General features: G+C 34.8%; 1 protein-coding gene across 16 annotated transcripts in view; it reads right to left on the reverse strand.

Annotated features, from left to right (window-relative positions):
- The window catches only part of BAZ2B (bromodomain adjacent to zinc finger domain 2B), a 399,660-nt gene that overhangs the window by 110,406 nt on the left and 262,861 nt on the right, over positions 1-26,393 (reverse strand). For 10 of the 16 annotated variants that reach the window (XM_043488288.1, XM_043488301.1, XM_043488297.1 and 7 more), the window contains 7 exons: positions 24,843-25,031; positions 20,461-20,628; positions 19,351-19,544; positions 9,392-9,592; positions 8,680-9,075; positions 2,664-3,267; positions 800-1,093 (listed from right to left, as the gene is read on the reverse strand). In XM_043488288.1, the coding sequence (XP_043344223.1) occupies positions 800-1,093; positions 2,664-3,267; positions 8,680-9,075; positions 9,392-9,592; positions 19,351-19,544; positions 20,461-20,628; positions 24,843-25,031 (2,046 nt within the window). The remainder of the gene's footprint in view (positions 1-799; positions 1,094-2,663; positions 3,268-8,679; positions 9,076-9,391; positions 9,593-19,350; positions 19,545-20,460; positions 20,629-24,842; positions 25,032-26,393) is intronic. The other 6 variants (XM_043488302.1, XM_043488292.1, XM_043488300.1 and 3 more) reach the window with 3 other exon arrangements.

Genomic DNA, 26,393 nt, shown 5'->3' on the forward strand with positions numbered 1-26,393 from the left:
AATTTCAACAGTTGGATCATACATTTAAAAATAATATAACTTCTATAGCCATATAAATCCATAGTCAAAAGCACTTTAATTAAAGTACAAAGAATAGGATTATAATTATATGGAAAATTTTTCATGACAAAGATCAAGCTTCACCAATAAAAATGGATACATCTTAAATAAGTTGGATATCATATTGGTTCATGGCAAATGAAAACAAAACTAGGAATTTTCAAGAAAAGAGTGACATGTGTAAAACAATATATTATTTTACAATACATGCTTATATTTTCTTAGTTATTGAATTGAGAATAGAGATTAATTTGAGAGTAATAATGCAAAACTTTTTAAAGAAGACTCTAATAGTTTATAAAAGATCAAATAGGAAAAAAGATATAGCATGTTAATAAAATACTACTACTACTCACTAATACAAATGACATTGGCTATGTGTTGGGCAGACATGCAATTGTATCTTAAGAAAAAAAGTGAGCTCATTTTTGTAAATTACCAAAAAAAAAAAAAAAGTCCAACTGTCGGTCAAATTCTAAATTCTAGAAGTATAAACTGAACATAAAAACAGGAGAGTATTTAAACTCAAGAGCTGCCATCAATCAGGTTTTTAAATTGGAAGCACAGAGAAAAAAATGCTAGTGAGTCATATCCTTTGAAAATACACACTGACCTTTCTTAGCCAACCTAAAATCTAGCCCTTGACTCCAATGAGATCATCCCCAGAACACTGTATAAATAAGAATTCTTGTTATGGTTTGATTTCTACTTCACAATAATAAAAATAAAGTGTAGGTACCAGAGTGTGGACTTGAAGTAAGTGTGGAAGAAGGTGTGCCAAGAAAAGCAGGTGACTGGGATTCAGAACATAAGGCAGCAGGAGCAGAGCCTGGGGCTTTTGCTATGTGGAGGTTACGAGGTGTTGAGTGAGCTGTGAGACTGATGGAAGGGCTTTTGACAGAGGAAGCTGTTTTATTCAGTTTCATTGAAGTTTTCTCTCCTTCAGTATCACTATCTGATTCATCTTGGTCTTTATCATCATCATCATCATCTTCTGATCCTTCTGTATCTGATTCTGAATTACTATCTGATTCTGGGAAGTAAAAGAAGCATTTGTATATTATAACTAGATAATCACCAACAGTTTGCAGTTTGTATCTAAATGGAATAGTTCAGGAATCAGCATTTGTGACTGAGAACTCAAATGAGCAACTTTCCTGAAGAGTAAATGTAAAAATTACTATCTTAAAAGCTACTTGAGCACAAGGTATGTAGGCCATATATCCTTAAAATTCTTCATTAAAGTAACTGTTTTACTCAAATCATAAAACTTGAATCATAAAACAGTTCTTCTCACATGACACTATTCATATGATGAGTTTTCAAAATTATTTTCAATTTAATAAAGATAGAGGAAACAGAATTTTATTATGTAAATCAATAGATGTCAATAATCTGAGAGTACACAAGGTTCAGTATGCAGAAGAGAACTCCGGAACTATCATCATCCGTTCTTCTGGGTTTTGAGGCAAAAAAAAACAATTTTGGTGGAGAGATACTTGGCTTTGGGGCTGCAGTTATTCTACTTGTCAAGCTTCTCAGGCTTCACAAAAGACAGTATTACAGAAAAAACTGTGGGGAATAATTTAATGATTTAATAATTTAAGTTTGTGCTAGCAATGTAGTCCTATAAATTTGCATCTACTCCTATAGATATGGAAAATCTAATTACACAAATGATACTAGGCCTGTGTTTTAATGGTTCCCAGAACAACAGCTTCTGTGGAATTGTGTTTTGTGTAGTACTAGCTACCCACATCCAAGTTCATTATAAAAGTTACCTTTGAAAGCTATTAATACTATGTATCATGCAAAGTTGTATTTATGGGAACCCTAGGAAAATATATTATTAGGAAAAGTTGTTCTTACCCTGAGCAAGTAGGTTGTTTTTACCTTATAGATATTTTTAAAATTGTATAATTGACTATATTTTCCTACTTATATTGGTAGATAGAAAATTTAAAATTGGATACGTGGCTGACCAGGAACAAATTCAAAAACTTTTATAATATGTATCTCATCTTTGTATTTAAATTTTAAACTATCTTATATTTTATATTTTCAATCTTCTGTGGAACAAGAAAGAGAGTTAAAGGGAAATAAAACAAGAAATTAAAAAAAAAAAGAAATAATATCAGGGGGTACTCTATATGTTATTAAATAAATTCTGTGGTGCTAAGAAATATTCATAGAGATTTAGGCTTTTTAGTATTTTCTGAATGACTGAGTAAAATTTTGCCTTTCTTCAAAATATCCAGTGACACAATTTAACAAGTAGCAGAAGAGATGAAAAAGAAAGGACAAATGAGTGGTCATGAATTAAATGAAAATTAAGCAAGTTCCTCAAGTTCTTAATTCATGAATTACTTATATTCATTTTAAAGTTATTTGTTTAGTGTTAAATGAATAAGTTGAGAACTTAATTTAGGATTTTCAATCTCAATTATTCCTTTACTTTACCACTCAGTATAGAAAGGCACAGAGCTGCATGAAAACAGTGAATGACAACAATTTCAAATCTGTGGATTTGAAGAACCTCTTTAAAATGTTTTGGTTCACATAGCATTTAGAGAAACACTTTAAACTTAAGAACAGAAAACAACCTGATTGGCTGTCATCAGAGTCATCATCTTCATCATCTTCCTCATCTTCTTCATCGTCTTCCTCTTCATCCTCATTGGAATCTTCAGAATCTTTGCTACTAAGAACGTCTGAATCTGTTCCTCTAAACTGCTCCACTAAAGACTTTGCAGGATGAGAGTGATGCTGTGTTTTGACTGTGTTTACATTGTTGCTAACCGCTTTTTCCTTCCCTTGACTATGCAGTATGGGAGAGGGAGAGGGGATGACAGTGGTCTGATTGCCAGGGGTTCTTCTTCCACTTGTACTCAGATTTACAGGTGAGGAAAAAGGGGTGCTACTTGCAGCAGCAATGTTTTCATTAATCTTACTCTGCATTTTAGTTTTAGTAGTAAGTGCCAGAGGAGCTTCTTGAATGACACTTTGAATAACTCCATTTGGTTGGTGATTACCTAAAAGTGCATTTGTCAAGAATGGATTAGGGTTGCTGTTTTCTAATGTTTGTTTTGGATGTGCTGGTGAACTAGAGGTTGGTTTTGGATTTGACAAAGCTGCAATAACCTTCTTTAGGCTCTTAGATGACTCCTGTTTCTTTAACTGAGCTGGGAATGTCTGTTTATATTGTTCCTGTTAAAACATAAAGTAGAATACAAAACAATAATGTATCATAAGAATAAAGACTACTTTTATTTGCCTTCTGTATCTAACAACAACTAATCATATACAAATTTAAATCATGATATTTAAGTGCTATAAACGTAGTAGAAGTAATGACTAGTTGATTGCTGAACCTTCGCTAGACATAATATATTTAAAAATTTAGAAAAAAAAAGTTTTAAAATAAAAATAAATAAATAAAAATTTAGTAAGTCTTTCCCCTTCAAAATATGTTTCCTTACTGCTTATTACTTATTACTGCAGTTCCCATTTTTCTCAATGACCCAAACTTGAAACCTTAAAAACATCTTTACTTTTATTTTTTTTTTCAAGTCAGCCACATTAATACTATGTGTTTTGGATTCTTTCATTGAAATACTGCTCAAATTTAAGCCATACTATCACTTCTTCTTACCCAGCTCCCAACATATGCATATGCCAAGGGCAATTTTCTCATAAAATAAGCTATATTTTATATCAGCTCTTTGGTTAAAAGCTTCAGTGCCTCTTCCTCCACTGCCAACTTTATAAACCTTAAACACTTATATCTGATATTCAAATTACTTTTCAGGTAGACACTAACATACCTCTGTAGTCCAACTGGACTATTGGCCATGTCCAGTGCATGTCATACAGTACTTTTATCGCCTCTACATTCTGTTGTAACCATTTTCTTTGCATAAAATGTCTTCCTCTAATACATTTCAAGCTGATGAAATCCTGTTCATTATTCAAAATCCAACTCAAGATGTTTCCTATGTTTGCCCCAGCCTAAAGCACTCATCTCTCCTATCCTTGAGCTCTTTTATGTCCCCACTCATAGTCTATCCTGTAGTTTTCTACAGTAACCATGATTTGAAGTTAGTAGAAAGGCTGGCTTAATGTTCTGTGGAATCTACTTTGGGGTGTCTTTAGCACATTAGCATTGGAAAGAACGTAGAAAACAGTTTAGAAAAAATTATACTTTTTTGGGAAAAATTCATTTGTAAACCATTAAACCAAAAAATTTACATCTGTAAATAGCAACAAAAATTTATTTGACTATCAGGATCTTCATGAAAAGAATAACATCATATGAATTTCATTTAACTTGTATAATTAAAATGTAAAAAAGAAAACTTAAGTAGAATGATTAAAATATCTGAAGTTGATAGAAATAGAAGTTAAATTTTGAAAGGTAAAATACTGCAATGAAAATGGTTGCCTTGAAATTAAAATCAACAGTATTGTCAGCACTGGACCTGGACTCTTAATATGCAAGTCAGCAAAGACTTGTGGTGGGTTATTTCATAAATATAAATGGAGATGGAATGCCACACAGAATGACTTATTTTAAATATTGTAAAGTACCAGTACTAATAAGCATTAAGCAATTCCCATATAAACTTTTTTATCTTATTTAACTTATCTTAATGGTATTTGTTTAGAAAATTAAGTTAACTTTTTGTAAACAAAGACTGAAATATAATATTTGTACATAAGGCAATGCTTCACAAAGAGAAAGGGCTTCACTGGTATTTATTCAGTGAATAAAATATTGAATATTATACTATATAATTGTTTATCTTTTTAAAAAGAATTTTATAGCAAACTTTTACATAAAATATTTTAATATACTAAATTTTAATATTTATATGAAACATAAATATTGCATAGTATATGAGTATATATATATAATGTACTCAATACTTCATATTTTATGTATATACTGATTTAAATTTTTAGCAGAAAAATTTAGTGTATTCTCATTTCTTAGAACAAAATTTTGCATTCTAATAGGTGGTTAATATTTTTAGGATCAAGAGTCATAAAATCAATAACTTTCCCCTTAATTTTATGTCTCATATTTTAATTTTCTGAAATTGCTTCTCATTCTATAACTCTGAAGAATTACTTCTCATATATTGACATCTGAAGGTGTTCTAAAATAACCAAAAAAGACTGTATTTTATCTCAAGACTAGCATCAGTTACTCTTTTACAGCAAATGTGTTATCCTTTTTGATATTAGGGGTGGGGCATTAAGTAGGAGGGGAGAAAAATAAGACCTGTATGGTAGCAAAAGTCTTGCTACTTCAATATACCCCTTGGGTGATTGGAGTATGAGAAGAGAGAGGTGCAAAGTTTTGCCCTACCTCTAAGCTCTTGCTCCCCTAGTCTTTACCTGACTCTCTGGAGACCACAATAAATCTTCTAGGCAAAACTCCTGGTCTTTATTACAATTAATGTGTACTGACTTAAATTAAATGTCTATAGTATAAGGTTTGAAAGGATCCAAAAATTAAATAACACTGAAGAAAATCATCAACTAGTGTGGAAAGCAGATACATGGAAGAGTGAAATAATGGAAACTGTCATAAGAAATCAAGCAAAATTCTAAATATATTAGACTGTCACATGAAGAAGGAAAGCTGATGTAAGAGAAGTAATTATAAAAATATCCTTTAACTCAATGCCTGCCTGCTGCCTGCTAAGTCGCTTCAGTCATGTCCGACTCTTTGTGACCCTATGAACTATAGCCCGCCAGACTCCTCTGTTGATGGGATTCTATAGGTAAGAATACTGGAGTGGGTTGCCATGCCCTTCTCCAGGGGATCTTCCTGACTCAGGGATTGAACCTGTGTTTCTTACGTCTCCTGAATTGCCAGGCAGGTTCTTTACCACTAGTGCCACCTGGTAAGCCCTTAACTCAATTCTAGATACCAATAAATAGATAAAGTCATTCACAGTTGAATCTACTGTGAATGTGCAGTCACATAAAACATTTCCCACTAACTACCATACCATTTCAGAAACACCAAATTATTTCATCTTTATCATGGGCTTTGAAATCAGAATGATCTTGGTTTAAAAATCTGTCTTCTCGTAACTTATTATATGATGTTGAAAAGTGACTTAACCTCTCTGAGCCTTAGTTTCTTTACCTCACACAATTTTGTAAGGATTACATAAGATCACATGGGTAGAAAGTCTAGCTTGGCTACATTTATAAAGCAAATGTTTAATAAATGACTTTCTAATAGATGTCACATGAAAATCTTTAAATAGGCATTTAAGAAACTCTTAAAAAATTAAGAAAACTTTCAAAATGCAAGTAACTATTGATGTGGCTCTTCATTTGTCTTAAAGTGGAATATACATTCATGAAAAAATTAAAGTAATCAATGCAAAGTAATTATTAACTTGCTTAACTTTTCAAAGAGAGTCAATAATGTGGTGGCAATAACTCCTAACAACTGATCAGTCCATTACAAGTTGTCATATGTGTGATATTTTGATACCACTCATCATTCCATTTAGACTGGGGGCCTCCCTGGTGGCTCAGAGGGTAAAGCGTCTGCCTGCAATGTGGGAGACCCTATTGGTTGCACATCTGAATCACTTGGGATGCTTTTCAGACATGCAATATCTCAATCTCAACACAAGAGAATCTGATTTTAAATTGTTCTGAAATGGTTAGTTCTTTCTAAAAGTTTTCCAGGTGATTTTAATGTACACCTAGGCTTGAGAACTACTCACTTAGATTCTCAAAACAGTTCTATTTCCTCACTTTTCTTTGACCTTGTTCTTAAATTCTTCCCTGATAGCTTAGTTGGGTAAAGAATCCGCCTGCAATGCAGGAGACCCTGGTTCGATTCCTGGGTCAGGAAGATCCGCTAGAGAAGGGATAGGTTACCCACTCCAGTATTCCTGGGCTTCCCTTGTGGCTCAGCTGGTAAACGTACTCCAGTATTCTGGCCTGGAGAATTCCATGGACTGTATAGTCCATGGGGTCACAAAGAGTCAGACACGACTGAGTGACTTTCACTTTCACATCAAATTCTTCACTGTAAAAAACATATGGATACCATGGGGGGAGGGCAGGTGGGATGAACTGGGAGATTGGGATTGACACATATACATTACTGTGTATAAAATAGATAACTAATGCTGCTGCTGCTGCTAAGTCGCTTCAGTCATGTCTGACTCTGTGTGACCCCAGAGATGGCAGCCCACCAGGCTCCCCCAACCCTGGGATTCTCCAGGCAAGAACACTGGAGTGGGTTGCCATTTCCTTCTTCAATGTGTGAAAGTGAAAAGTAAAAGTGAAGTCGCTCAGTCCTGTCTGACTCCCAGCAACCCCATGGACTGCAGCCCACCAGGCTCCTCTGTCCACGGGATTCTCCAGGCAAGAGTACTGGAGTGGGGTGCCATTGCCTTCTCTGGATAACTAGTGAGAACCTACTATATAGCACAGGGAACTTTATGAACTCTGTGGTGACCTAAATGGGAAGGGAATCCAAAAAAGAGGAGATATGTGTATATGTATAGCTGATTTACTTTGCTGTACAGCAGAAATTAACACAGCATTATAAATCAACTATATACTCCAATAAAAATTAATTTAAAAAATAGAGTCAATGGACAGGACATCGTGATTTTTTTTTTGGAGCAAGAAAGGCAGCCTATCATAGTGATTAAAAACAAGGACTCTAGTGTTACAGAGTCTAAGTTTGAATTCCAGCTCCATCACCAACTAGCATGTGATCTTGGGTGAGTTAGGTCATACGAATCTCAATTTGACCATGTGAATATGTACATGATATTATTAGCGGCACTTAACAGATGTCATTATCCAATAACTAAATATATATGCAGCACTTAAAATAATGAATGGTTGGCAAAACAGTAAGTCTTTTCCAATGATTAGGATGCCTAATGATGGTTTTTATAAATAAAAGTCAGGCGACTGTGTTCAAACAGAATATTTTTTCTCCAGTCTGGGTAAGTTCAAGAATAAAAAGCACTGGTCATTTAATTACTAGAATTCTTCTGAACATATGACTGTAGACTATACAATAATATAAAATTAACAGAAAAAAAATAAATATGAAAAAAATTTCTGATGAGTGGTTCTAGTGTTTGTATAAGTAAATTTACTCAAAATTTTTTGTGTTTTGTATAATTCATTAAGAATGGTAGAGGAAAACAATTCTTAGAAAGGATTTTTTTACTTAAAATTGATAAATTATAGAACTATAAAAGTAAATTATTTAAGAGTTCATTTCTTTAAAAAAGAATATACTAATATTAGAAAAAAAAGAAATTGATTCTAAACAAAAGTAACTGTGAAGTGTCCAGTGCAAATATATTTATCTTCTTACTGCTAAATTATTAAGCCTAGGAAAAATGACAAGATTGCGTTTACGAAAGTATATTAAACAGGTGTGTAGGTAAATATAAAATCACAGAAATTTAGTTTTCTGGTGTGAATATTCTATTCCTGGTGACTAAGAAAGTATAAATTTAAGGGTAGAATTCAGTTTAAACTTAAACATTGTAAGACTATATAAGAGCTCTTTGTCTAATAATAAAATTCTTCTATAAATTATTTTTAACTCACCCGTTTGGAACGCAATTCACTGGTCAAAGAACTAGATTCTTCAGAGGTATTTTTATTCCCTGCTTTAAGTACATCAGGAGAAGGAACTATGAGTTTCATGTAAGTTTCCTTTTTGGCTTGATTTACCAAAGATAAAGGTTTCACATTGGACACCAATCCCGTAGACTGTATTACACTTGTGTGTTTGTTCACAGATTCCTCCTTTGCCTGAGAGCTTTGGAAAATAAATGGAAGCTGCTGTGACAAAACCTGAGGCTGCTTCTGCTGGGATTGGAATGATGAGTGAGTCTGGGATTCAGACACAAGAGGTAATGGCTGGTGAATTCTTTTTTCCTGGGCTTTTTCAGTTGCTTTCTGTCCTTCTGCTTTTGGGTCTGAAACACCATGTAATAGCACCTGTAGATACAAATTAAAAGGCAACTTCTTAATATCTGTTAAAACAAAGAACATCAAGCAGTAAATCATGGGGGAGAAAAAGGGTACCTTAAAAAAGTGTTTCTAATGATTGATAAATATATAAAGTTCACTAAAAAATTCACAAAATGTCCCTTTAAAAATGTTTCTCTATCTCCTTTTTGTTCTTGTGCAAAAGGAAGAACTAAAGGCAATAATAAACTTTAAACTATATAGACTTTGAGAGTTAAGAGGAGCCAGTTAATTCCTAAATATGAATAATGTGCAGATACCACCCAATGAAATGATTTATACCTACCTGGTTGTTACTTTTCTGCTGTGCTTCAGTCTCTGAATCAGAATCATCATCTTCACTTTCTTCAATACTTTGATCTTCTTCTTCATCTTCCTCTAGGTCATCTGAATCACTACTACTAATGCCTTCACTTGACGTGTCTGATGACGTGCCTGAATCACTATCACTGTTGCTAGAACTTTCCATAGCTTTCTTCCTTGGCTTCTGGATAAAGACAAGATTTTTTTAATAAGATTTTTCTTTTTGGAAAAAATTCAAGTTTCAGTAAGAGGTATGCTCCTTTAATTCTTAAATGATATTTTCAACCTCAAAGTGTCATTTTAGAAAAAAGTAAAAAGCCACATGTTTCAAAAGTAATTATTAAAAAAACTGATCACATTAACTTATCTGACAGGAATCTCCAGTAAAAAAGTGTGACATCTGTCATGTATAGAATATTGAAAACAGTATACAATGTAGTATGTATATGTGTAATAAATATATACATATGTACACTCTCATATGACTGCCATGCTTCAAAATGTATGACAGAGTAAAAAAGCAATTTACAGAAAGATCATTCCAGTTATGATAAAGAAAACAACAGTTCCAGATATGCACATTGAGTTCTACATTTAGCTTTAATCTTTCTTTGTGTAGACAGTGAATCAGTAGACAAACACACCTTTCTAGGTGCTGGACTACAATAAAGTCTATGATAGAGTCTCTGCCTTCTGAAAACTTACATTCCAGTGGTGGTGGTGGTGGTGGTGGTGATAGACTAGACAGATGATTATTTTAAAAGCAAATAATTCCATACAGTAAAAAGTATTGTAGAGAAGATAAAACAGGCAGAAAAAGGCTTCAAGAGTGGCTTTAGTTAAGCGTCAAGGAATTTCAGTTTTGTATATTTCCACATCAGAAAAGACAGAAAAATATGATAGAGAGATTAATTTCTGGAACATTTAAGACCCTACAGGACAAAGAAAATTCAAAGCTGAAAAGGGACCTGAGGTCATATAAAAGGAAAGTTTTGTGTTTAAAGGACAGACAATGGTAGTGGATAAAAAGAGGAAAAATAATGAGATAAACTGTAATTAAATAACTATACAATAATGAAAAAGTTAAAATTCTGCCAATAGGAAGACTAAAAGGGATAAATGTCAAAACAACAAAGCAACAAGACTGACTACAAAGTTATTTCAGAACATTTCTATAGTGTTTGCTGGTAGAAAAAATAGAGAAAAATCAGCAACGAATTACAAAAGCAACGAATTACACAAGTTATGGCTTTAGAAGGAATGAAGCCTTTCATAACTATGGGGTTTGGGAATAAAAGATAATAATACACCTCTACAAGAGGAGGCCAGGTTTTGAAGCCATAGTTTCAGATGGCAAGCATATACTTTCCTTTGTGTCTTCTGAAACTTTATGTAAATCATATAAACTATATGTGTGAAGAGAGTCACTCCTGTTATATTCTGCTTGCCATGATACTGTGTTAACTGCTCCAAAGTGGCACAGACATACCCTTCAATAAGCTAATAGTCTCATCATTCCCTGAGCTCTTTCCCTTACAGTAAAGCAGAAAGGGATTTGAAATAAGGGAAATCACAGGATGAGAAAGACCAAAGCAGAGATTAAAGGGAAATAATACTAATAGAGTAATGTTAAGCCTACCATTTTGGGGGCAGAGAAACAGTTCTTTCTTTGCAACCAAAATCTGTTTTGAGTCTCTAAGTATGTATGGGCTTCCTAGGTAGTGCAGAGGTAAAGAATCCTCCTAACAATGCAGGAGACTTGGGTTTGATCCCTGGATTAGGAAGATCCCCTGAAGTAGGAAATTCCATGGACAGAAGAGCTTGGTGGGCTGCAGTCCACAGCACTGCAAAGAGTCAGACACGACTGAGTATATAGGCACACACGCATAGCAAGACTATGAAAACTGTAAGGAACCTAAACTGAAGTTACCACTTTCAGTTTTAGAAGAAACCAAGGAAGGAAGGGAATAAGGGAGCTACCCTGATTCAGCAGGAAAAAAAAAAGAAACAACAACAACAACAACAACTCCCATTTCATTGTCCAAGCAATCTGTGTAGTTTTCATCTACAGTTGTTATGACAGATGGTCCTACACTCCTCGAGAGTGGGTCGAGAGGTAAGAGTTCTAAAGCTTCAGGGACATAAAATATTCACTTGTAGAACTTGCTGTAGCCAGCAGATTCCTGGATCCCAATTCTAAACAAGGCACAGGGATCTGCATTAACAAGCACTTAATATGATTCTGATGCAGGTGGTCTTTGCAGAGCACACTCTGACAGTATGCAGAGTCTGTTTTATAACAAATTTAGTCGCTGCGTTAAAAAGAAAAAGTAGATGTGAGTAGACAAGTCCACGTATTAGGGAAAGATAGAAAACTGAGTTTCAGTATCACCAATTTCATCTTAGTCCCTATTAATGTATATGTGGGGGCGAGTGGTTCTTTTGAATTTTTACAATTAGGTAGTATGTCTTTTTTCTGTCATTTAAATATTTTAAAAATAAGTCTTCTTAGATTCATAAAAAATAATCAAAGGAGATTTTACTAATTACTCCCTTTCCCCCCTACAGCGACTTAGCAACAGCAGCAGCCCCCTACCCATTCTAGGAAAGCTTTTCAGAACTCTCTCCTTGAACTTTCATTTCCCTGGGTATTTATTTCTTTCAATAGCAAAACAAATACATATTCAAGACTATTCTGTACCAGGCAGAGTTGTTCTAGTCTCTGAGGATACAAGGGTGTGACATACAGATAGCAACTCTGCTGTCATGGGAACAGGGAGAAGAGAATTAACAAACAATGTAAGTAAGGGTTTTTAGTGATAAATACCAGGACTAAAACAAGATAATTGGATAGACAGTATGTGCTGGTGGTGGGATGAAGATGTAGATGTAATTGTCAGGTAAGATTCTTTTCAGTTGAGACCTAAATGGACAGCAAGAGCCCATCCTAGAAAGATAAAAGAGCCTTTCAAGATGAGAAACAGCAAAGGGAAAAGCCATGAGCTGAAAACAAGTTTGACATGTTCAAAGAGTGGAAAAGTTAGCCAGACCTCTAGAGCACAGAAACTTCTCTCTTCCTGGGAAAGAACCACAGGAAATAAGGCTTGATGGACCGGCAGGGGTCAGACCACGCAGGGTCTTACAGGCCATGGCAGAGATTTTATTCTGAGTAAGAGAGAAAACTATTACAGAGAGGGATAACATGATATTTAAAGTGATAAAAAAATCACTGTGTTTTTATAAGACTGTTATGGTTGCTGTGGTAACAATAACTTGTATGGCAACAAGAGTGGAACTTAACCCTGAATTGTCTTATTTATTTTTTTCTCAATAGGCTTTATGTTTGTATATTTTAGTCTCTATTGACTTACTTTGTTAAATTTAAAATACCTGTATTTATTCTGAAAATACATGTAGGGAATTAGACTTAATGATTTCAAGTGAGCTTCACTGATATAAGTAACCCTGCCTTCTAGGAGGAATTATCAAAATTAGCTGAACACTTTTCAAACTTCACATGAAAAGAGCTGATGAAGTAGTTCTTTTTTTAAGTTTTTAAAACTGAAAATACGGGGTAAAAAGGTATAGGATTTTCTTTTTTAGTTTCAGCTCCCTTCATCTTCATTATACTTGAACAACCCACCAACACAGATTCATTCCAGACCATGTATTATTGATATCTAAAAGTACTCTTCTGAAATCTTAAGTTCTAGCACCCCTCACACTGACAGTCAGTCTCTCTAGTGACACTCCTATGTAGACATGAACAGACACCCCTATGCTCAGTTGCTCTTTGCAACCTATGGGACTGTAGCCCACAAGTCTTCTCTGTCCATAGAATTTTCCAGGCAAGAATACTGGAATGGGTTGTCATTTCCTACTCCAAGACACCCCTATGGTACCCAGAATTTCTTTCCTTATATCATTAAATAGGTACCTCTGTAAGTTGTTAATAGCTGCTCCTGGAAATATTTTCCACTTTACCTTCACTTATTTTGTTTAGGAATGTCAGTGTGCTGTGCTTAGTCGCTCAGTCATGTCCGACTCTTAGAGACCCTGTGGATAGTAGCCCACCAGGCTCCTCTGTCCAATAGGGATTCTCCAGGCAAGAATACTAGAGTGGGTTGCCATGCCCTCCTCCAGGGGATCTTCCTGACTTAGGGAACGAACCCAGGTTTCCCACATTGCAGGCAGATTCTTTACCATCAGAGCCACCAGGGAAGCCCTAGGAATGTCATTACAGATTCCTTACTAGAACGAAGGACAGAATCTGTTTCATATCCATTCCTCCAAAGTCTTGCTTTGCACATTGTGCAGGCACTAGATATATTACATGCTCTTAATGTGGTGTCAGAAGCTTCTCAATCCCCTCATATTATAGCTGAGATAATAGAGAAAGTGATGTTACAGGATCACAAACTTTTTTTTAATTAATTTATTTTTTATTGAAGGATAATTGCTTTACAGAATTTTGCTGTTTTCTGTCAAACCTCAACGTGAATCGGCCATAGGTATACATATATCCCCTCCCTTTTGAAACTCCCCCCCAATCCCACTCTTCTGGGTTAATACAGAGCCCCTATTTGAGTTCCCCGAGCCATACAGCAAATTCCAGTTGGCTATCTATTTTATATATGGTAATGAAAGTTTCCATGTTACTCTTTCCATACATCTCACCCTCCCCTCCTCTTCCCCCATGTCCATAAGTCTATTCTCTATGTCGGTTTCTCCACTGTTGCCCTGTAAATAAATTCTTCAGTACCATTTTTCTAGATTCCATATATATGTGTTAGAATACTGTATTTATCTTTCTCTTTCTGACTCACTTCACTCTGTATAATAGGATCACAAACTTTTGACTCGCTGCCCTCAGAAATGTCAGGCCCTGAGAATGGTTTTTATAAAATGTAGACAAAAAGGCAATGTTCTAGTTATTATCTGTCTTTCCAAAATGTTTGTAGCTGATGCTAGGGCTTGAACTCAGAATAAACCAAGACTTCTCACTCAAGAAGAAATTACAAATGGAAGCAGTTCAAATACACTTATACAGGTGTACTTACTAGAAATTCTGGGTATAATGTGTTGGTTCACATAGCTGGAGGTCTCTCAGCTTATTTAGTAGGGTGAATGAAATCTGGACACAGTGGTGGACTATATTTAGTATAGCTTAAGTGTCACAACTTCCCTAGGACAATGCAGAAGAGGAAATCCAAAGACATAGTGTCTAGAATGCTGGAGTGAATTTACTATGTGCAATCTGTACAATATCACCCTATTCCTGATACTGCTTCTATAGCAAACAAGTTTAGTCAGGAGGTCCAAGCAGGAGTATTTGTTGGAAAGGATGTGACTATTGCCCACTGGATGGCAGAGAAATTCACGAAGCATCATAGATCAACGTTGGCACACAGGAAATACCACCTGCTGGAGTGCCAGAAAAACTTGCTAGGGATCTACGAGTGGGGTGCAGAAAAATTAGCTAGAAAACTAACCACAGGCATGCTATCAAAACTCACTAATAAGCTGCCTGCTGGGATATCAGTGAAACTCACTAAATGGTGTGCGCTACTGGGTCTATTGAACACAAGTGGCAGTACAGCTGCCAGCTGGCGAGGAAGCTATTCACTGGCAGCTACAGCATAAGACCAAGAAGAGAATACCTGAACCAAGAAGAGAAGCCCTTTCCTCTTCCAGTGTTTCTCCAGGACCCTCTACTTGCAAGGTCTAATATTGTGCCAACTGGCAAAGGAGAATTCAGAGCTGAGAAGTATTAAATTGCTAACCTGCACAGTTGGGGTTATGATGAAATAAAATTGACCATGAACGGTAACTGCTAAAATTGAATATTGGGTACACAAATAATTATACTATTCTGTCTATTATGCATTTTGAAAATTTCCATAATAAATAGTTTCTTGTTTTTGTTTTACGAAAGCATGGGTGGTGGAGTCAACCTGCCTGACTTCATATCCTAACCACTTAATGGCCAACTACTTGAGGACTCTTTTTCTCGATTTATAATAATAGCACCTACCTCATTAGGGGTATAGGGAGGGCTAAAATCGATATTATATGCAAAGCAATTACAGCAGAACTGGTATATGTTAACTTCCCAATAAACCTTATCTATGAGGTGGCCCTTAACCCCACCATAGAGCTGCCAGAACTTACACAGGGCTGGGGAATCAGACTCTTGGAGGGCACAGAGCCTTGTACGCACCAAGACCCAGGAGAAAGGAGCAGTGACCCCAAGAGAGACTGACCCAGATTTGGCCATGAGGTCCAGGTGTCTCCAGCAGAGGCGTGGGTCAGCAGTGGCCTGCTGCAGGGCTGGAGGGCACTGAGTGGAGCAGTGCATGCGTGGGACCTTTTGAAGGTCACCATTAATCTTCATTACCTCCACTAAAGTTTGGCCCCAGGTAAATAACAGGGAGGGAACACAGCCCCACCCATCAACAGAAAATTGGATTAAAGATTTACTGAGCATGGCCCTGCCCATCAGAACAAGACTCAGTTTTCCCCTCAGTCAGTCTCTCCCATCAGGAAGCTTCCTTAAGCCTCTTACCCTTATCCATCAGAGGGCAGACAGACTGAAAACCACAATCTCAGAAAACTAACCAATCTGAATGCAGCCTTGTCTAACTCAATCAAGCTATGAGCCATGTTGAGTAGGGCCACCCAAGACGGATGGGTCATGGTGGAGAGTTCCAACAAAACGTGGTCCACTGGAGAAGGGAATGGCAAACCACTTCAGTATTCTTGCCTTGAGAACCCCATGAACAGCATGAAAAGGCAAAAAGATAGGACACTAAAAGATGAACTCCCCAGGTCAGTAGGTGCCCAATATGCTACTGGAGATTAGTGGAGAACTAACTCCAGAAAGAATGAAGAGACGGAGCCAAAGCAAAAACAACACCCAGTTGTGGATGTGACTGGTGATGGAAGTAAAGTCTGATGCTGTAAAGAGCAATATTGCATAGGAACCTGGAATGTTAGGGCCATGAATCAAGGTAAACTAGAAGTGGTCAAACAGGAGATGGCAAGGATGAAAATCGACATTTTAGGAAGCAGTGAACTAAAATGGACTGGAATGGGTGAATTTAACTCAGATGACCATTCTATCTACTACTGTGGGCAAGAATCCCTTAGAAGAAATGGAGTAGCCCCCATAGTCAACAAAAGAGTCCAAAATGCAGTACTTGGATTTAATCAATCATTCAATATCACAGTAATCCAAGTCTATGCCCCAACCAATAATGCTAAAGAAGCTGAAGGTGAACGGTTCTATGAAGACCTACAAGACCTTCTAGAACTAACACCCAAAAAAGATGTCCTTTTCATTACAGGGAACTGGAATGACAAAGTAGGTAGTCAAGAAATACAAGAAGTAATAGGCAAATTTGGCCTTGGAGTACAGAATGAAGCAGGGCAAAGGCTAATGGAGTTTTGCCAACAGAATGCACTAGTCATAGCAAACACCCTCTTCCAACTACACAAGAGAAGACTCTACACATGGACATCACCAGATGGTCAACACCGAAATTACATTGATTATATTCTTTGCAGCCAAAGATGGAGAAGCCTTATACAGTCAGTAAAAGCAAGATTGGGGGCTGACTGTGGCTCAGACCATGAACTGCTTATTGCTAAATTCAGACTTAAACTGAAGAAGCAGGGAAAGCCACTAGACTATTCAGGTATGATCTAAATCAAATCCCTTATGATTATCCAGTGGAAGTGACAAATAGATTCAAGGGATTAGATCTGATAGACAGAGTGCCTGAAGAACGATGGACAGAGGTTTGTGACACTGTACAGGAGGCAGGGATCAAGACCATCCCCCAAGAAAAAGAAATGCAAAAAGGCAAAATGGATGTCTGAGGATGCCTTACAAATAGCTGAGAAAAGAAGAAAAGCCTAAGGCAAAGGAGAAAAGGAACGATATTCCCATTTGAATGCAGAGTTCCAAACTATAGCCAGGAGAGATAAGAAAGCCTTCCTCAGTGGTCAATGCAAAGAAATAGAAGAAGACAATAGAGTGGGAAAGACTAGAGATCTCTTGAAGAAAATCAGAGATAACAAGGGACATTTCATGCAAAGATGGGCACAATAAAGGACAGAAATGGTATGGACCTAACAGAAGTAGAATTAAGAAGAGGTGGCAAGAATACACAGAACTATACAAAAAAGATCTTCATGACCCAGATAATCACGATGGTGTGATCACTCACCTAGAGCCAGACATCCTGGAATGTGAATGCAAAGTCAAGTCGGCCTGAAGAAGCGTCACTACAAAGTTAGTGGAGGTGATGGAATTCCAGTTGAGCTATTTAAAATCCTAAAAGTTGATGCTGTGAAAGTGCTGCACTCAATATGCCAGCAAATTTGGAAAACTCAGAAGTGATCACAGGACTGGAAAAGCTCAGTTTTCATTCTAATCCCAAAGAAAGTCAATGTCAAAGAATGCTCAAACTACCACACAATTGCACTCATTTCATACGCTAGCAAAGTAATGCTCAAAATGCTCCAAGTCAGACCTCGACAGTACATGAACTGTGAACTTCCAGATGTTCAAGATGGATTTAGAAATGGCAGAGGAACCAGAGATCAAATGCCAACATCCGCTGGATCATCGAAAAAGCAAGAAAGTTCCAGAAAAACTTCTACTTTATTGACTATGCCAAAGCCTTTGACTGTGTGGCTCATAACAAACTGTGGAAAATTCTTAATGAGATGGGAATACCAGACCACCTGACATGCCTCTTAAAAAATCTGTATGCAGGTCAGGAAGGAACAGTTAGAACTGGACATGGAACAATGGACTGGTTCGAAATCAGGAAAGGAGTATGTCAAGGCTGTATATTGTCACCCTGCTTATTTAACTTACATGCAGAGTACATCATGAGAAACGCTGGGCTGGATGAAGCACAAGCTGGAATCAAGATTGCTGGGAGAAATATCAATAACCTCAGACATGAAGATGACACCACGTTTATGGCAGAAAGCGAAGAAGAACTTAAGAACCTTTGATCAAAGTCAAAGAGGAGAGTCAAAATGTTGGCTTAAAACTCAACATTCAGAAAACTAAGATCATGGCATCTGGTCCCATCACTTCATGGCAAATAGATGGGTAAACAGTGGAAACAGTGGCAGACTTTATTTTCTTGGGCTCCAGAATCACTGCAGCCATGAGTTGAAAAGATGTTTGCTCTTTGGAAGAAAAGCTATGACCAACCTAGACAGCACTTTAAAAAGCAAAGACATTACTTTGCCAACAAAGGTCTGTCTAGTCAAAGGTATGGTTTTTCCAGTAGTCATCTATGGATGTGAGAGCTGGACTATAAAGAAAGCTGAGTGCCGAAGAATTGATGCTTTTGAATTGTGGTGTTGGAGAAGACTCTTGAAAGTCCCTTGGACTGCAAGGAGATCCAACCAGTCCATCCTGAAGAAGATCAGTCCTGAATGTTCATTGGAAGGACTGATGCTGAAGCTGAAACTCCAATACTTTGGCCACCTGATGTGAAGAGCTGACTCATTTGAAAAGACCCTGATGCTGGGAAAGATTGAAGGCAGGAGGAGAAGGGGATGACAGAGGATAAAATGGTTGGATGGCATCACTGACTCAATGGACATGAGTTTGAGTAAACTCTGAGAGCTGGCGATGGACAGGGAGTCCTGGCATGCTGCAGTCCATGCAGTTCCAAAGAGTTGGATACGAGTGAGTGACTGAACTGAACTGAATGATGACTATTTGTGTTATGGATACTGGTGCTGATATTTTTAATTTTTTAGATGTTTAATACTAAAACTACTCAATAAAAATAAACATCTATAAAAACAGGGTTTGGTAAATCAGAAAAAATTATTCCATAGATTTAGGTGCTTTGATCTTTAGAATGCTTATGTAGATATGTTATATTTGTCCTCTGAAGGTTAACTTACCTTATCTTTGATTTTGTCAGCTCTAGCATCCAAAGGCTGGGTTTTGTTTTGTTCCTGATTACATTTTCTGTTTCCTCCACCTGAGCTTATAGTTTTAGTTTGTCCCACAGAACTTGAAGCAGTAGTGGACAGTACAGATGTGTTGATACCAGATACAGATGATGTACTGTTTCCATTTATTGATCCATTTACACCTTGAAAGTAAAAATAAATATGTTTATACAAGAGAATGTTATTCAGCATAAAAAGGAATGAAATAATGGCATATGTTACAATGGGGATGACTTTAAAACATTATGAAAAGTGAAATAAACCAGACACAAACTGTATGATTCCATCTATATGAGATATTCACAACAGGTACATCTATAGAGAAAGAGGGCAAGTTAGTGGTTGCCAGAGACTGAGAGAGGAAATAAGAGGGAGAAATTGGTATGAAGTTTCCTTTTGGGGTGATGAAAATGTGTTGAAACTAGATAGAGGTGGCTGTTGCACAACACTATTAGTGCCTTAAATGTCACTGAAGTGTTCTGATTAAAATGGTGAATTTTACATTTATGTGAATTTTACTTCAATTAAAAAAACTTTAGAAAAGTAATTATATACAACTATTCCCTCTTTCGGGGCAAACTCCCAAATATCTACCTAAATGAAAAGAAAGATAATAATAAACCATCAAAAATGGTATTATAGTTTGCAAATGTATTCTAAAAACAGTTATCAACTATGAAATATTAATGAAAATGTAAAAGAAAAAAGGTGTGCTAACATATAAATTTAATGCTTAATTACAGAAGAAGTAATGTATTGTATTGAGCAACATAAGGGAGGTAATGAGATACAGAGGAAAAGCAGTGGAGTTGGGAGTTAAAACCTGGGTTAAATTCTGCTATGCAATGTCAACATGTAAACAGTACTTTCTTAAATAATTTATTTAATCTTGACTGCAAAACACGGAACAGTTTCAATCTCGCAGAGTTATTATAAAGATTAAGCAAGACAATGTGAAAGTGTCTAGCACAATGCTTTATAACTGTTTCTAAATCTGAACTCTACTGAAAATGGTTACTGAAATGAAGGATAATACTTCACTCAAGTTAACATGGATACCTTTTTCAGGACCATTTCGATTACTTTTTCCAGAAGTTCTTGAATGGAATGAAGAAGAATCATGATTCTGGGCTGGAGGAGCAAACAGTGGTGGAATTCCCAGTAACGGTGGAAAGAAGGTTGCCCCTGCACGTGTATGAACATCTGTTGCTCGCCACCATTCTGCACCTCAAAGCCAAACACCAAACAAGCAAAAATATTTGGATTAACTTTCTAGTTAATTTAACAGTGCTTTTTATATTTTCTTACTGAAAAAAATTTTCAGGGTTTTTCTTGGAACAGAATTGCTGAATTACACATAGTTCTGATCATCTTTCTAATTAAAAAATAACTGATTATAAGTTATACATTCATCATTCTGCTCGTTAAGACAGTATCCAAGGTTCTTCACTTAGCAGCTTCTATTAATTCAAGTTTATGAAGAACAAGGGTAGTCTATAGTTTTTAAAATAAAATGGGAACATTGAAATTAATATTAAAGAACTATTTAACTCTTTGATGACTTACATCATAATTTTTCTAAATTAGCAAAGAAAGAGTATTTAAGATTATTTTAATCTATATTAAAACCTTAGAATGTAAGGCAACCATCTACAATCTATGTTAAGAATTTCCTTAAATTACATACAACAAAAATCTGGCTTTGATAAATCTAATGGTTTAAATAATAATACAAACACCACTGTTTTTCAGCATATCCTGAATACATTTATGGAAGAAAATGTCTATATCTTTTTTTTTTTGGTCTAAAAAATGAAAAGTGCTTCAAGAATTTCCAAAAACAAGTTGCCACATTAAACTATAAAAGACTTACATAAAGTTTTTTTCCTTAAAGTTAATTTTAAAAGCCTGAATTTTATTTATACTGCCTCTTATAAATTACAGATAATAATGTCTTATCATTGAATGCAATTTAGCTATTCAAACAGTGGCTTTTAGTTAAAACTGTTATAAAATGAGAGAAGCCCATTTTATAGAATACATTATTTAGGGAAGGGTTAAGATTAAGAAGAAATCTGAAATAAATCAAAGGACAGTCTTATATTGCCCCATCTAAAATCTTGGAAAGAATACTTTCCAAATGGCTAACCAGCTAGATTACCAAGTCAGTTACTACCTTTCAGGCTGATCTTCCAAGAGGTATGGTACATTTTTCATAGACTTGATAATCACAAAAAATTAGAGGAAAAATCCCAATAATAGAGTATGGGAAAATTCAGCATTGTCAATGTATTGTATTATATGATCTTGAAAGCTTTTCTAAGAACATCTCTTCATTAAAACAACATGTAAAGTTATGTGCACCTTCATTATCTAAAGACAAAAGTCTAGCTTAAAAGAAAGTGAAATGTTCATGGTAACTGACATTCTGAAATGTCTAAAAAACAGTATAAGCAGAAAACTGCAAAAGCTATTCTACTGCACTGCAGGAAGTCGCTGCTAGTGAAATGACACCAATGTATATTCAGCAGTGCCTGAATGATGGGAACTGAACCAAGAATAACTATACAAAACTATCAATCATTTATCTACTGTTAAGATGAAAGAACTGTATTTAGATAGAAAGAAAAACTATGTTTTTGGGGCTTGTATCAGCACAGCCGGAATCTATTGCTATTTATAGGTTTGAAAACTTGGTTCTATTTAGCTGATAAAAAAGGAAATACCAGTTTCCTGAAATATTCATATTACTTAAAATAGAGTCTATAATTAAAGCAATATAGTTGAAGGTTCAGACTTTGTAAACAACCAAGAAATTGGTAAGGTAATCAAAGTATAATAAGACTCAAATATTTTAGACATAATCATTCTCAGAAAAAAAACATAAAAATGTACTTTAGAATGTCAATGATAAATAAGCACACAACAGAGATTAGAAAAAAAAACACAACTGGAAAATGTACATGTTATAAATTCAAGTAAATAAGATCAAATAAAAAGATGAAAATGGTAGTACTTCTGAAAACAAGCTTCACAAATGTCTAATATTTCATGGGAAATAACAATTTTTGTTAAGTATGAACTTATTTCTTTTTCAAATTAAGAAAAAAAAAAACTTAGTCACAAACTACCTTGCTGATAAATGAAATTTACAAAATAAGGATTACATAAACCAGAACATGATGAATTTCTAAATGTATTCAAAGGCAGTAACTGCATGGTAACAACATTAATCATATTCCATTGAAAGAGTCTATTATTTCAGAGGATATACTGAAACCCAATTTGAACCTAGAAGACAGCAGAATTTAAAAATCTCCCTGATTTGATAGAGCCAAATACTTCACAAAAATTCATAGTAATATAAAAATATAATGACTAAAATTATAAATATTTTAAAAGAACTTCCAATGAAATACTATTTCAATATAAAATGGAAATAAATTTATTATACTAATATCCATTAAGTAACTTTCATGTTGATTTAGTCACCTGAAATGCAGACTAGTTTAGAAGTGCATAATATTTAAAAATAAACTATTCCTGATTTAAAATTCCTAGTAATTTCTTCTTTTTGTGTTTTTATTTATTAGGTGATTTAAAAATTTTGGCACTTTGGTTACCCTTTTAAATAAAGCCAATTATAGGAATTTAAGTTATATAAGATGTACAACTTAAACAAATGAGTGTTCTAAAACAAAGCATATTCTCTTGGCAAAAAAGTATGCTTATACAGCCATACTGTTATTTGCCACTAAAGACTCTGTCTTATAATTTTCTATTTATCCATCTTCTAAAAACTATAAGAAACATAACACAGACTATGTTAGTGCATAGACTCCTAAGTGCTCAGCCTAGTGCACAGAACAGTTAGATGCTCAAAGAAGTTTGTACAATAAATGGATGAATGAATAGCTTATACAGATTCAGGAAGCTATAAAATTTTTCCATACAGTGAAAATACCAACATTATTGAAGTTGAGATGAGTAATTCTTTACAACTGTTAACCATGTTTTCAGTACAGAAGATAATTGATTTTAATAATTCAATAATTACATTGTGGTTTAGAAATGCTCAAAAGCAATTAATACTATATATATCAAATTATATCAAATATAAGAAATTGAGTTAGAACAATTTTTAAAATTTAAGATACTAGCAACTATATTACTATTACTTATTTTAATTTTTTATTCAGCAACCTATATTTCAGCAAATATCTACTGAATACTCACTCATCTTGCTAAGCAACCATGCTCAGAACTGCCTAAAATAAATTTCTATTAGTATTTTTAAAGCAAATGTCAAGACTTAGTTTGACTTTTAACTTTCTAGACACATTGTTCCTTCTCGCCATCCCCTTTCTGAATTAAAGAAATAATATGACTCAAAAAATGAGTCATATTAAATGTATATTTAACCATCTTTCCATCAAACAAGATACTTGATTCCTTTTAAAGAAACTCTTAACAAGAGAAAGAATCATGATGGCTACCAGTTATGTACCAATTATGTATGCTGAACATTGCATTCAGCACTGGACAAGGATTATCTCTTTTAATCTCCACAAGAACCCTAAGAGGTAGATACTATTATTATTATTATCATCCTCATTATTCACATGAGAAACCTGAGGCTGAGAGGTCAGATTACTTGTTCAATCAAGGTCACACAGCTTAACAGGCCTGATTTAAATTCAGATCTACTTGTCTCTGAATTATGCTCTAATAGTAACACTAAATCATGTAACCTTAACTAAAATTTATTAAGATAAAATTAATCACTGGAAACACATTAAAGCTTAGACTTTCAAAATAGTATAATGAGAAATTATAGCATGTTTGTCTAAGTTAAGCTTTAATTGGTGTCTTACTGAACTCCTGAATCCTCTAATCTGGGATAATTCTGGTCTCCCTCCCATGTAAGTGGTGCAAATCTATGGTTGTTTAAGTAAAACATGAAAAAAATAGAAATTTAAGAGCCAAGCTCATCTTACTTACAAACACAGAGAAATGAGAACTCAAAATAAAAGTGTATTTATTCATTATAGGAACTGGACTTTAGTTTTTCACTGAAAGTTAAATAATTTTTTTAAAAAACCAAGTAAAAAGAAAAATTAATCAAATTTTATACTTCTAATACATATACTTTTCTACTTCAATAAAAAGCATGATAAAAACTTGGCTTAATTATTCACTTTTGCAACAGATGCCTTTTTTTCTAGCTTAGCATTTGAATAACTAGTTACACGGCCACACAGCACACACAGTGTGTTTTATTATTTTGCACATGATAAAAAGGATTGCGCTAATTCTTGCACATGAGCTTTAATATACCAGGCATAAGACTATTCTTTTTGTTCAGTTTAATAAACAGTTACTGCTTGCACATTTTCAAGCTTTCTTCCTTTCCTTGAACACTGTTTGTAATAGATGTTTACCTGGAAAAGATGCTAGTTGGGGATGGGCGGCTAAGGCTGTGGGTGTACCAAGTGTCCCCAAACCACCAAATTCTGAATGCCCTGAGCTGGCTGAATGTAGACCAAAGACTGGGTGGCTGACCATTGGGAAGGCACTCGACACTGTGGACAGGTTAAACGGTTGATCCCCAGCTGCTCTGAATAAATGTCCTGGGAGGGAAAAAAACACACTTAAAGTTGTATTATAAAAACAGATGAGATTTATCTGATTTCAGCATTCATAGTGTGTTAAAATTTATAGTTTATCTATTAAATTTCTATTATACCTTTTTTCTTTTGCATTTCTGTTCTTCAAACCCTACAGAATAAGATGTTTCTAGAAACACGAATATACTCTAAAAATAAGTCAAATGAATGACATAATTTTATTTATAATTTTGAGGTTGAGAGTGATGCTTTAAGTAAGTAATTTTCATAAATTATAAAGTTTGACCTGCAAAAGTGAGGCAAACTTTCTGCCAATACATGTACATTACTATTTTATCAGGAACTTTTACTTATAAGAAGGAAGATAAAAAAACATCCTATTAATACAAAGTTGAAAATTAACAAAATAAATCCAGAATCCATCACAAAGTCATTACGCAAATTGTCATATACTATAGGCAAAGAGTTCCTAGTTTCCACGTGCTAGAATTGAAGCTATGGTCTCTATCCAACATCTTTAGGTAAGGAGAGTTGATGCCAAAAAGGATTATATTTCTAGCCTGATAAAGCAATACATCCAAGAGCATAAGTATTTAATAAATAAACTCACTAATTTATTTCTAAATGCATTCGAGGGTAGTGATCAATACAAAAATCATTTTTAAACACTGTGATAGTAAGTTCATATTCAATTCAAACGTGATTTTTTTCAATCTCTACATTTACTCTAAAGAGAATCTGGTACTAAGTGTCATAACCCGAGGTTGCAGTGTTAAACAATCAAAAACACAATGTATTTTTCATTTTTTGCAGGGATTTGGCAGAAGATTTGTTAATATTTGGAAATCTTCTTTTTACTTCCAGGAAATAATTAAGTTTCCTGATTTGATAGTATGAAAGCAGAATATAAAACTCACACTCTAGGCTACCATAATTTACTGTGTGAAAACTATTATGCTCTGTGTCAAAAAAAATATAAGGCTTCCTTATCAACCTGTTTACATCAGACCTGGCTATGCATTGCAATATAGTTTGAATAAAATATGTTTGAAGTAAATTAGAAAATGCAACTTAAAAATAAGTATACTTTTCGTTATGATTTAGTTATCAATAAAATCTCTTCTCTTTGCTTTTTTATTCTCTGAAAACTAAGAGGAAGTCATCAAAGAGATCAGAGTGTACTATCTTTGACTGATATAAGCCCTAAATTCTTCATTGAAATAACACTGTATTTTCATTGAAGTAGTAAGATTTAAATAGATGATTATATCAAGTATATCTTACATCAATCAGCCTTCAAGGTAAAAAGTTCTGATTGAAAGTTGAGGTCCTACTATTACAAAGCAGTTAGTAGATCTTATAGGG

The sequence above is a fragment of the Cervus canadensis genome, chromosome 15 (genome assembly GCF_019320065.1).
Source record: "Cervus canadensis isolate Bull #8, Minnesota chromosome 15, ASM1932006v1, whole genome shotgun sequence".
Taxonomy (NCBI): domain Eukaryota; kingdom Metazoa; phylum Chordata; class Mammalia; order Artiodactyla; family Cervidae; genus Cervus; species Cervus canadensis.